Source organism: Chiloscyllium punctatum, chromosome 10 (genome assembly GCF_047496795.1).
Source record: "Chiloscyllium punctatum isolate Juve2018m chromosome 10, sChiPun1.3, whole genome shotgun sequence".
Classification (NCBI taxonomy): Eukaryota; Metazoa; Chordata; class Chondrichthyes; order Orectolobiformes; family Hemiscylliidae; genus Chiloscyllium; species Chiloscyllium punctatum.
The window spans coordinates 103,235,141-103,247,991 of NC_092748.1; the positions used below are offsets into that span (position 1 = coordinate 103,235,141).

Sequence of the window (12,851 nt, forward strand, 5' to 3'; positions counted from 1 at the left end):
GGAAGTCGAAGATGCAGTTACAGTTACATTTAAGTCATTTGGATAGGTGCATGAATAGGAAAGTATTAGAGGGATATGGGCCAAATGCAGGTAAACAACACTAGTTTAGTTTGGGAAACCTGGTCGGCATGAGTGAGTTGAACCAAAAGGTCTGTTTCTGTGCTCTTTGACTCAATATTGTTTGTATAATAGATCTTACTCTTGCAAGGCAGTGGAGGATCAACTCTTCAGAAGGGCTTATGCCCGAAACTTCAATTCTCCTGCTCCTTTGATGCTGCCTGACCTGCTGCGCTTTTCCAGCAACACATTTTTCAGCTCAAGTCTAGCCTCCCAGCCTGCCTCAACACCTCGCAGTTTGCATGCAGGTGTAACACGTCCATGGCAGACACTATCTCCCTACTTCTAGAGTCATCGCTGGAACATCTGGATAATAAGGATACCTATGTCAGGTTTCTACTTATTGACTACAGTTCAACCTGCAACACTATAATCCCAATCAAACTGATTTCAAAACTAATTAATAGCTCTCGGCTCTGCCCTCTACAACTAGATCCTCAGCTTCCTGACCCATAGACTGCAGTCGATGAAGACAGACAATAGCACCTCCTCCATGATAATCCTCATCACTGGTGCCCCGCAATGATGCATACTCAGCCCCCTACTGTACTCTCTGTACACCCACAACTGCAAGGCCAAATTTCATCCAAAGACCATCTGCAAGTTCGCTGAAGACACCCCCATTGTAGGCCAGATATCAAACCATGATGGGTCAGAATAAGGAAGGAGATAGAATACTCGGTGTCTTGACGCGAAGATAACAATCTCTTCCTCAATGTCAGCAAAACTAACGAACTGATCATTGACTTCAGGAAGAAAGGAGGAGGACACACCCCTTTCAACATCAATGGGGCTGAGATGGAGATGGTCGAGACTGTCAAGTTCCAAGGAGTGAGAATAACTAATAATCTGTTTTAGTCCTTCCATGTAGATGCAATGGTCAAGAAGGCACAACAACGTCTCTTCTTCCTCAGAAAATTCAGCAAATCCATAAGGGCCTTCACCAACTTTTACAGATACACCATGGAAAGCATTCTATTTGGGTGCATCATATCATGGTATGGCAACTGTTCTGCCCAGGACTGTAAGAAACCACAGACACAGCCTAAACAATCATGCAAGCCAACCTTCCATCCATGGACTCCATCTACATGTCTTGTTCCCATGGAAAGGCTGACAACATCCTCAAAGACCCCTGCCATCCCAGTAATACTCTGTTCCAACCTCTTCCACCAAGCAGAAGATACAGAAGCTTGAACACATGTACCAACAGGTTCAAGAACAGCTTCTTCCTTGCTGAATAGACCTCTCTCATTTCAAATTTAATGTTGATTTTGCTTTTGTGCACCTCCTACGCCACTATAACCTTGTGTGCCTCACTCTGCCTAAAACCCTATGATCTGTACATCCTGTATGTCATGATCTGCCTGTACTGCATGTCAAACAAAAGTTGAACTAAACTTAGGTACAACAATAAATCAAATCAAATGTCTTCCCTAAGATGCATTTCAATGTTCCTTCATTGCATCTGGTTAGAAACTCCACGTAACAGCAGCGTGGGTAGAGAGACTGCGGAGATTCAAAAAACATAGCAAATCACCACCTTCTTAATTGCAACTAAGGATGGACAACAGATGACCTTTCCAAAAATGTCCACATCCCAAGAATGGAAGAAAGCATCACCAAATCAGGTGAAGGTTATGGGGCCAATGAGGAAATCTGGGGTAATACATCCAATGTAAAATTCATGAACCTAATAGGCAAATTAAAAATACATGATTAATTTTTAAAAGGTAATTTGACAATCCCTTTAACACCATTCATTTTGTTTCACGTTATTAAGAAAGTCTTTCAGAACCGAGAATTTTATTTCTAAATATTTTCAATATGGTTGATACCTGATGTAGAATTTAAAAGAACAGTCTGTCTTGGAGTGCCATGTTGAAGAAGTCTATAACATTGTCAGCTCACACATATTTATGGAGTTGCCTGTCACAGTGTTCCAGTGATTAATTGCCCTGGGAATTGTAAATCTAACTTCTTATTACTTCTGTGATGTTGTTCTTTGGAATAAATAGCAAAGTCAAAGTTCCTACTCTATTTAAGAAAATGCCAACTTAATGCTCTATTCAAATTTCTTTGATTAATAATGGTGCAGGATTTCCATGGAAATTGGCAATCGGAGAAAATTAGAAGATGAAATGGTAGATTAATTTGATGTCTCAAGTGCACAGGACAGTTTTATTTTGGTTTAGCAATTTTTTATACTCAGGCAGGTGAGCAACATCAGGGTTAGCAGTTGAAATATGTTTCCATTTAGCTCCTACTGAGCCAAGACAGGAAAAGTTAGATGCAGAATAAAGCTTCCTAGAATCTACGCTTCAATATGCCCTTCCCAATCTCTGAGAACAAGAACACCATCAACACATAATCCCAGGTTCCTAAATACCAATGACCTGTGAGGGAAAGGAGAATAGGTGATAACTGAAGGGTTTTTGAGAGGGAGTTGATCCTCCACTGCCTTGCAAGAGTAAGATCTATTATACAAACAATATTGATCCTGCTTTTACTGGTTTACTGGTCGCTAGTTCCTAAATCCTATTATTATCAACAGGTTGTAAGTTTAATTGAAAGCTCTTTAAAGAGTCTGCTGCTTTTAATGCAGATCAGTGAATAAAAATATTAGTTTATGTCAGGGATTAAGTATTTTAGGGGATTTAAATGTGGTAAACGGGCATTTATGAATGAGAATATAATAGTTACAGGTTCCAGCAATGTTTAAGACCTATTTTAGCTTCTTAGAGCTGTGACATTAAAGGACAGATATTTGGGCATTAGAAAATACCAAACATTACTTGTACCAATGAAAGATGTTAATGGAGCTTTGTATGTGCGATCAAATGCATAGAAGACCACTACAACAAATATGCAGTCTGATTTCTGACACAATGTTGCACAATTTCTTGAGTACTTAAAGTTAGATATTCTCAATTAATTTTGTGTGATCATTACTAGAATTATGAAGATGGTGAAATAGTGTTAATAAATTAGGAAAAGTAATCCAGAGAGTCAAGCTAGATCTCCAGGGACCCTTATGTAAGTTCCACATGGCAAATGGTAAAATGTATTTTTAGTTCATGAAAAGTCTGGAATTGAAAGCTAGCCTCAGAAATGAAACAATCAGTGATTACAGTAGCAATCGAATCTGTTTTATTAAAAGCCCTTTAAGGTAGGAAATCCATCGCCCTTACCTGGTATGACCACAAGTGACTCCAGAGATTGATTCCTAAGTACTCTCTGAAATAGCCTGACAAGATATTCCTTTCAATGGCATTTAGGGGTGAGCAACAAAATCTGACATCTCCAGTCATATCCACATCCCATGAAAGAATAAACATTTGATGTGTTATTTGCAGTGCTATTCCACACTTATTTTCTAAACAGTACTTTTAAAATACATGCTCAGTGTTGGTTGGGTGGATTCAGTTGAATCTAGCCTGCATCAATACTGGATAACTATTTAAGTGTGTCCTTTGGTAAAGTATGTCAGATTAATTCTGTAATGGAAGGACATTTCCCATTTCTGCAACAATCATGATTTGATAATGTGTGTGTGATGTACAATTTTGTTCGCAGTTTGGGGCACATATCAGAGATAAATTTTAATCCGGGTATGACTTTTTTGAGGACGAGCTGAGTGAAAGGCCCAACATATTTTGAGTACTGGGAAACATGTCCATACTCCAGTATGCTGCCAAATGGCTCACCTGTCCAGGTACCAAAGGACTAGCAGAGGTTGGAAGTTAAAAGAATGGTCCTGGTGACAAGTACTTAAACAGTTGAGTTGAAAGGTCACAGGTACATAATGGTAATCTTAATTAACAACTTGAAATAAAGCTTCATTTTATATGGAATGAAACACCACTTTGAACAGCCCAGAAAAAAATGGAGGCAAGTAGCAATATTGTCGCTATGCAGCAATATGGCACATTTAGGCTACTACATATTGGGCTAGATAGTTCACTTGACTGTACAGTCAATCTGCAATGCAAAGTGACACCAACAGTGTGGGTTAAATTCCTGCACTAGCTAAGGTTACCATGAAGGAGTCTCCTTCTCATCCTCTCCCCTTGCCTGAGCCATGATGACTGCTGGTAAAATCGCCACCAGTTATCTCTCTCATGAGTGAGTAGGAATATGGCTACTTTGCCATATTGTCTCTGGTAGAGCTATTCCACATCAATCTCATTGAACTTACTGGCTTAATAAAAAAAAAACTTGTCATTTTCATTTAGCCTTGACTTGCAAGGAATCTATTTACTCAATAAGCTTTTGATCCTAAATATATGTTCAACCATTACTATATGTTTATTTTTCTCTTCATATTTCTTTAGGGCAATGTAACTTTTTCATGTTCAGAGCCACATATAATTCCAGTCACATTCATGAGTTCCAGCAGTTACTTATTGCTGCCTGGCCCACCTCAACTGGACGGACTGTCTATCAGTTTCCAATTCCGTACTTGGAACAAGGATGGTCTCTTGCTGCACAGTGAACTTCGTGAAGCATCTGGAACTCTACAGATTCATCTAAGTGATGGAAAGCTGAAAATAGCCATTCTGAAACTGTCAAGGACCCAAACTGACATTGCTACAGGTAATTGCAACAGTTGATTACTTCATGTTCGGTGAGAGGAGAAATATTGAAACCGAAAGTCAGACAAATCTCCAAGGTTTCAGGAAAGCATTTTAGCAGACAATTTATTTTTCTTCCGAGGGGTTGTGAAAATGTCAGTGGGTTTTACATTAATGCTTCAGTACTTTGCAGAAAATGAGTTTTGTGAAGGTTTGAGAGCTACTTATCAGGGAACCCTACAGCTTCAATGCCTGGAATTTGGGGCGTTAATTTGGGAGATCTAGACTGTCAATCATGAGCACAACTTGCATCATCTGCACAGAAAGCTGAGTATCAGATAAGCTTGTATTTTCTACCTCAACCATATATGCTGGGGTCCCAAAGGAATGCTGGCTCTGAGCAAAACTAACATTCAGCCATCTGGTATCAGGTCTATCCACGCCAAAAACATGCTCATATGGGAAATACCATGAGCTGTATAGAAGTAAAAACATGCATTTATGTATCACCTTTCTGATCTTAAGGGCACCTCATAGTTAATAAAGATAGATGGATTTTTTTTAAATTTCAAAAATATATTCATAAAAATTATTCATTAAAAAATCTTTGTACTTATATATAGTCACAAATGCAGTAAAAATCTGTAACGTAACATATCAAGGAAATAAACAAATATTGGGGTTTGACTCTATTCAAACAAATCAAAGACCTCACTTACACATAGAGACTATATTTACATGCACGTGAAGAACTTGGGAAATAAGGCAGGGCAGATGACTGAGGTGTCAGTGGGGGAGCACTTTGGGGCCAGCGACCATAATTCTATTCGTTTTAAAATAGTGATGGAAGGGGATAGACCAGATCTAAAAGTTGAAGCTCTAAATTGGATAAAGGCCAATTTTGACAGGATTAAGCAAGAACTTTCAAAAGCTGATTGGAGGCAGATGTTCGCAGGTAAAGGGATGGCTGGAAATGGAAAGCCTTCAGAAATGAGATAGAGGGAGTCTAGAGACAGTACATTCCTGTCAAGGTGAAAGGAAAGGCTGGTAGATATAGGGAAAGCTGGATGACTAAAGAAATTGAGGGTTTGGTTCAGAAAAAGAAGGAAGCATATGTCAGTTATAGACAGGATAGATCGAGTGAATCCTTAAAAGAGTATAAAGGAAGTAGGAGTATTCTTAAGAGGGAAATCAGGAGAGCAAAAAGAGGACATGAGATAGCTTTGGCAAACAGAATTAAGGAGAATCCAAAGGGTTTTTACAAATATATTAAGGACAAAAGGGTAACTAGGGAGAGAATAGGGCAAAAACTTCACCAACACATTCCACCCTGACCTTAAATTTACCTGGACCATCTCTGACACCTCCCTCCCCTTCCTGGACCTCTCCATCTCCATTAACGATGATCGACTTGACACTGACATTTTTTACAAACCTACCGACTCCCACAGCTACCTGGATTACACCTCTTCCCACCCTACCTCTTGCAAAAATGCCATCCCGTATTCCCAATTCCTCAGCCTCCGCCGGATCTGCTCCCAGGAGGACCAGTTCCACCACAGAACACACCAGATGGCCTCCTTCTTTAGAGACCACAATTTCCCTTCCCACATGGTTAAAGATGCCCTCCAACGCATCTCGTCTACATCCCGCACCTCCGCCCTCAGACCCCACCCCTCCAACTGTAACAAGGACAGAACGCCCCTGGTGCTCACCTTCCACCCTACCAACCTTCGCATAAACCAAATCATCCGCCGACATTTCCGCCACCTCCAAACAGACCCCACTACCAGGGATATATTTCCCTCCCCACCCCTTTCCGCGTTCCGCAAAGACCGTTCCCTCCGCGACTACCTGGTCAGGTCCACGCCCCCAAACAACTCACCCTCCAATCCTGGCACTTTCCCCTGCCACCGCAGGAACTGTGAAACCTGCGCCCACACGTCTTCCCTCACCTCTATCCAAGGCCCTAAAGGAACCTTCCACATCCATCAAAGTTTTACCTGCACATCCACTAATATCATTTATTGTATCCGTTGCTCCCGATGCGGTCTCCTCTACATTGGGGAGACTGGGTGCCTCCTAGCAGAGCGCTTTAGGGAACATCTCTGGGACACCCGCACCAATCAACCACACCGCCCCGTGGCCCAACATTTCAACTCCCCCTCCCACTCTGCCGAGGACATGGAGGTCCTGGGCCTCCTTCACCGGCGCTCCCTCACCACCCGACGCCTGGAGGAAGAACGCCTCATCTTCCGCCTCGGAACACTTCAACCCCAGGGCGTCAATGTGGACTTCAACAGTTTCCTCATTTCCCCTTCCCCCACCTCACCCTAGTTCTAAACTTCCAGCTCAGTAACTGTCCCCATGACTTGTCCGGACTTGTCCTACCTGCCTATCTTCTTTCCACCTATCCACTCCACCCTCTCCTCCTTGACCTATCACCTTCATCCCCTCCCCCGCTCACCCATTGTACTCTATGCTACTTTCTCCCCACCCCCACCCTCCTCTAGCTTTTCTCTCCATGCTTCAGGCTCACTGCCTTTATTCCTGATGAAGGGCTTTTGCCCAAAATGTCGATTTCGAAGCTACTTGGATGCTGCCTGAACTGCTGTGCTCTTCCAGCACCACTAATCCAAAATCTGGTTTCCAGCATCTGCAGTCATTGTTTTTACCTCCTCAAACATCAGCAAGGTGATCTTTGTGTGGAGCCACAGAAAATGGGGGAGATACTAAATGAATATTCTGCATCAGCATTTACTGTGGAAAAGGACATGGAAGATATAGACTGTAGGGAAATAGATGGTGACATCTTGCAAAATGTTCAGATCACAGAGGAGGAAGTGCTGGATGTCTTGAAACAGTTAAAGGTGGATAATTCCCCAGGACCTGATCATGTATACCCGAGAACTCTGTGGGAAGCTAGAGAAATGATTGCTGAGCCTCTTGCTGAGATATTTGTATCATCAATAGTCACAGGTGAGGTGCCGGAAGACTGGAGGTTGGCAAACGTGGTGCCAATGTTTAAGAAGGGCGGTAAAGACAAGCAAGGGATCTATAGACTGGTGAGCCTGACCTCGGTGGTGGGCAAGTTGTTGGGGGGATTCCTGAGGGAGAAGATGCACATGTATTTGGAAAGGCAAGTACTGATTAGGGACAGTCAACATGGCTTTGTGCGTGGGAAATCGTGAGTCACAATTGATTGAGTTTTTTGAAGAAGTAACAAAGAGGATTAATGAGGGCAGAGCAGTAGATGTGATCTATATGGACTTCAGTAAGGCGTTCGACAAGGTTCCCCATGGGAGTCTGATTAGCAAGGTTAGATCTCATGGAATACAGGGAGAACTAGCCATTTGGATACAGAACTGGCTCAAAGGTAGGAGACAGAGGGTGGTGGTGGAGGGTTGTTTTTCAGACTGGAGGCCTGTGACCAGTGGAGTGCCACAAGGATCAGTGCTGGGCCCTATACTTTTTGTCATTTACATAAATGATTTGGATGCGAGCATAAGAGGTACAGTTAGTAAGTTTGCAGATGACACCAAAATTGGAGGGGTAGTGGACAGTGAAGAGAGTTACCTCAGATTATAACAAGATCTGGACCAGATGGGTCAATGGGCTGAGAAGTGGCAGATGGAGTTTAATTCCGATAAATGCGAGGTGCTGCATTTTGGGAAAGCAAATCTTAGCAGGACTTATACACTTAATGGTAAGGTCCTAGGGAGTGTTGCTGAACAAAGAGACCTTGGAGTGCAGGTTCATAGCTCCTTGAAAGTGGAGTCGCAGGTAGATAGGATAGTGAAGAAGGCATTTGTATGCATAGGTTTAGGGTGACAGGGGAAAGATATAAAAGAGACCTAAGGAGCAACTTTTTTCACGCAGAGGGTGGTACATGTATGGAATGAGCTGCCAGAGGAAGTGGTGGAGGCTGGTACAATTGCAACATTTAAGAGGCATTTGGATGGGTATATGAATAGGAAGGGTTTGTAGGAATATGGGCCGGGTGCTGGCGGGTGGGACTAGATTGGGTGGGGATATCTGGTCGGCATGGACGGGTTGGACTGAAGGGTCTGTTTCCATGCTGTACATCTCTATGACTCTATGACTAAGTCATGGGGGAGTCTGATAACTGAGGAGACACTCTTCTGCAGGAAGACCTCAGATGGTGGTCATTCCCCACTGCCCCTTGGTGGCAGTTGGACCAAGCTTTAACATTTCCCTCAGCATTTCCCTGGACCCTGGAATGTGCCAGTCTACAACACTCAGTTAAGGTCAACTCCTTATCCTGGAAGATCAACAAGTTTCAGATAGAAATATTGTCACTTTGTGGTAAGATAGGAGTGGTATGGTGGCTGAAGGGTTAGCAGTGCTGCCTCAGCGCCAGGGACCTGGCTTCAATTCCAGCCTTGGGCGACTGTCTGTTTGGACATTCTCCCCATGTCTGCATGGGTTTCCTTCAGGTGCACACGGAGGAATTTTCTCACACGCTCCAAAGATATGTAGGTTTGGTGCATTAGTCAGGGGAACTGATTGGGATACTCTTCGAAGGGGCGGTGTTGACTTCTTGGGCCAAAGAGCCTGTTTCCACACTGTAGGAATTCTAATTCTAACGTAGCAGCCAACCTGCACACAGCAATGTCCCCTAACCAGCACAGGGATGCTGCCTTTTAGATTAGATTAGATTACTTACAGTGTGGAAACAGGCCCTCCGGCCCAACAAGTCCACACCGCCCCGCTGAAGCGTAACCCACCCATACCCCTACATCTACACCTACATCTACATCTACCCCTTACCTAACGCTACGGGCAATTTAGCATGGCCAATTCACCTGACCTGCACATCTTTGGACTGTGGGAGGAAACCAGAGCACCCGGAGGAAACCCACGCAGACACGGGGAGAACGTGCAAACTCCACACAGTCAGTCGCCTGAGACGGGAATTGAACCCGGGTCTCCAGCGCTGCGAGGCAGCAGTGCTAACCACTGTGCCACCGTGCCGCCCACGGTGCTTACTAAAGAACAGTATTGGTCAGGTCACTGGTGGGAATTTTCCCTGCTGTTCTTTGAAAGAGTACCATAAGATATTTACATTTGTCTGAAAGAGAGTGTAGGTCTCTGTTTACCATCTCCTTTGATGGATGACACATGCAGTGGAGCGGCAAACATTCAATACTGTGTCAGACAGTTAACCTGAATCATGTGCTCAAATTACTGAATTGGAACATGTCCCCACCATCTTTTGATTCAGGCAAAAGAACTGCTAGTTAGTCACAAATGAGACCTATATTCCTGTTCTAGAGAGCCACATGTGGGCTTACAGTGAACTGTACGTGATTCTTTCACACAAATGATAATGCAAAATTACAGCTTTTGTTACAGTTTAAAGTGCAAGTGTAGAAAAGTACGATTTCCCTCCCTAATGGCTTTGTCAGTGTACCTTTGTGAACTGTCACAGGTCAAGAACATAGCTCAATTCCACAGCTACTCTTCTCCAGGGCAACTAGGGATGGGCAATAAATGCTGGCCCAGCCTGCGACACCCATACCTAGGAGTAATAAGTTTCAAGAAAAGTTATGAACACATTGAACACTTTTTGTTCTGAGGTTTTCCTTTAGATTTTGATTTAACCTGATGATGTTGTCTTTTTACTAGGATTGAACAAAACTACATCTCCATAATTTGTGTTCAAAACGATCACAATCTAAATTCGAAGCAAGTAATTTGAATCAGTTCTTGACTTTCATGAAAAGAGACATGCATTCCTGAAGATTTTTTTTGTGTATTCATCAGGATAAAAGCAAGAATGCCAAATTTGAAACAGTCGCTACAATTTGTAGCATCGAAGAAAAGGGTGCTGATTGGTTAGTTTTGTTTGGCTGAGGCACGGCAATGGAAAAATCAGTGCAGAAATAGATAGATTCTTGACAAGAAAGGTGGGGGTGGTGAACGATTACCATATGTGGCTGGGAATGTGAAATATAGAGGAGCCTCACTCATCCAGCATTCCATTAACCAAATCTCAGATTATACGAACAAGATCGAAGTGTCCCAATGCTTGGCTAACTATGTTATGCGGCATTCAATTATCTTGCATTCAATTAACCGAACGAATTACTCCCTGCCTGTGTCCTTCGGATAATCGAGGTTTCTCTATAATCAGACCAGTCAAGACATAATAAAATGGGAGTGAATGCTTGAAGTGGGGAGTGGCCAGTTCTTGTTCTTAAATCATACCATAAGACCATAAGACATAGGAGTGGAAGTAAGGCCATTCGGCCCATCGAGTCCACTCCGCCATTCAATCATGGCTGATGCGCATTTCAGCTCCACTTACCAGCGTTCTCCCCGTAGCCCTTAATTCCTCTAGACAACAAGAATCTATCAATCTCGGCCTTGAAGACATTTAGCCTCCTGGCTTCCACTACACTCCATGGCAATGAATTCCACAGGCCAACCACTCTCTGGCTGAAGAAATGTCTCCGCATTTCTGTTCTGAAATGACCCCCTCTAATTCTAAGGCTGTGTCCACGGGTCCTAGTCTCCTCGTCTAACGGAAACAATTTTCTAGCATCCACCTTTTCCAAGCCATGTATTATTTTGTATGTCTCTATTAAGTCTCCCCTTAATCTTCTAAACTCCAACGAATACAATCCCAGTATCCTCAGCCGTTCCTCATATGCTAGACCTGTCATTCCAGGGATCATCCGTGTGAATCTCCGCTGGAGATATGTTTGTATGTTCCCTGTATTTTTCCTTTGATTGAGTTTTACTGAAGGCTACATTTGTTTTAGTACAGTAAACATTCACAACATTTACCTCCTCTCTTCATGCTCATCCATGGTATGTTTCAGTGTAGGTTCAGTAACTAGATTTGTCATTGAGGACGCTGGCGGTGATAGCAGTGTCATTTGAACAGATTCAAATGTTGTCAGTAGCATTTCCACAATTAAATTGCCTGGCTGCTTAACCTATTCAAAAAAGAAACTAACTTGCATTATGTAGTAACTTATCATGATCCCAAGAACTCACAAATGATTCACATCCCATTAATTTTGAAATGTAGTTGATGTTGTGACAGCAGTTAGTTTCCTCACAGCAAGGTCCCACCAACAGGAACAGAGAAAAATACCACTTAATTTGTTTTGAGTTTCAGGAGAATGTTGACCAGGATAACAGGAGAATTTCCTGTTCTTCTTCAGATATTGCTATGAAATCTTTGACATTCACAAGGCCTAGGTAGCAACATCTCAATGGAAATATCTCACATTTCCTGATGCAAGACTCACTGAGCTGCCAGAGGAAGTGGTAGAGGCTCGTACAATTTTGACATTGAAAAAACATCTGGATGGGTATGTGGATGGGAAGGGTTTAGAAAGATATGGGCCAAATGTTGGCAAATGGGACTAGATTAATTTAGGATATCTGGTCGGTGTGGTTGTTTTGGACTGAAGGGTATGTTTCCATGCTGTATATCTTGATGACACATGCAATGTTGTTATGGTTCTAACAAAAGTAAAATTTTCTGGAAAAGCTCAGCAAGTCTGGCAGCATCTATGGAGAGGAAACAGAGTTAACCTTTCAGGTCACGTGACCCTTCCTGCTTTTGTTTCTAATATACAGCATCCATAATTCTTTTGGCTTTTATTATTGCTGTATTTTTATTCTGTTGCTATTAATATTCTATTATTATCATTGGCGAGAGGGTGGGTAAAAAAAGCCTTGAAGAATGAGTGTTGAGAAGATTTGTAGCTCAGTGTGAGGTTCTGGATGTAAGTTCGCTCGCTGAGCTGGAAGGTTTATTTTCAAACGTTTCATCACGATACAACGTAACATCGTCAGTGAGCCTCCAGTGAAGCGCTGGTAGTATGGCCCACTTTTTATCTTCTAGGAATTCTCGTGCATGTCTCTGTTTGGCTTGTCCTAGGATGGATGTGTTGTCCTAGGCGAAGTGGCAACAAACATTGTAACAAACACTGCATTGGACAAACAGGCAGAAAACTAGCCACCAGGATACATGGACACCAAATACCACAAAAAGACATGACCCACTCTCACTAGTATCTTTACATACAGGTGAGGAAGAACACCACTTCGACTGGGACTACACATCCATCCTAAAATAAGCCAAACAGAGGCACACACAAGAATTTCTAGAAGCATGGC

The 12,851-nt window shown here is 42.7% G+C and overlaps 1 protein-coding gene across 2 annotated transcripts in view; it reads left to right on the top strand.

Annotated features, from left to right (window-relative positions):
* Window positions 1-12,851, top strand: part of LOC140482415 (contactin-associated protein-like 5) — an 878,213-nt gene that overhangs the window by 352,781 nt on the left and 512,581 nt on the right. For both annotated transcript variants that reach the window (XM_072579896.1, XM_072579897.1), the window contains exon 8: window positions 4,452-4,713. In XM_072579896.1, the coding sequence (XP_072435997.1) occupies window positions 4,452-4,713 (262 nt within the window). The remainder of the gene's footprint in view (window positions 1-4,451; window positions 4,714-12,851) is intronic.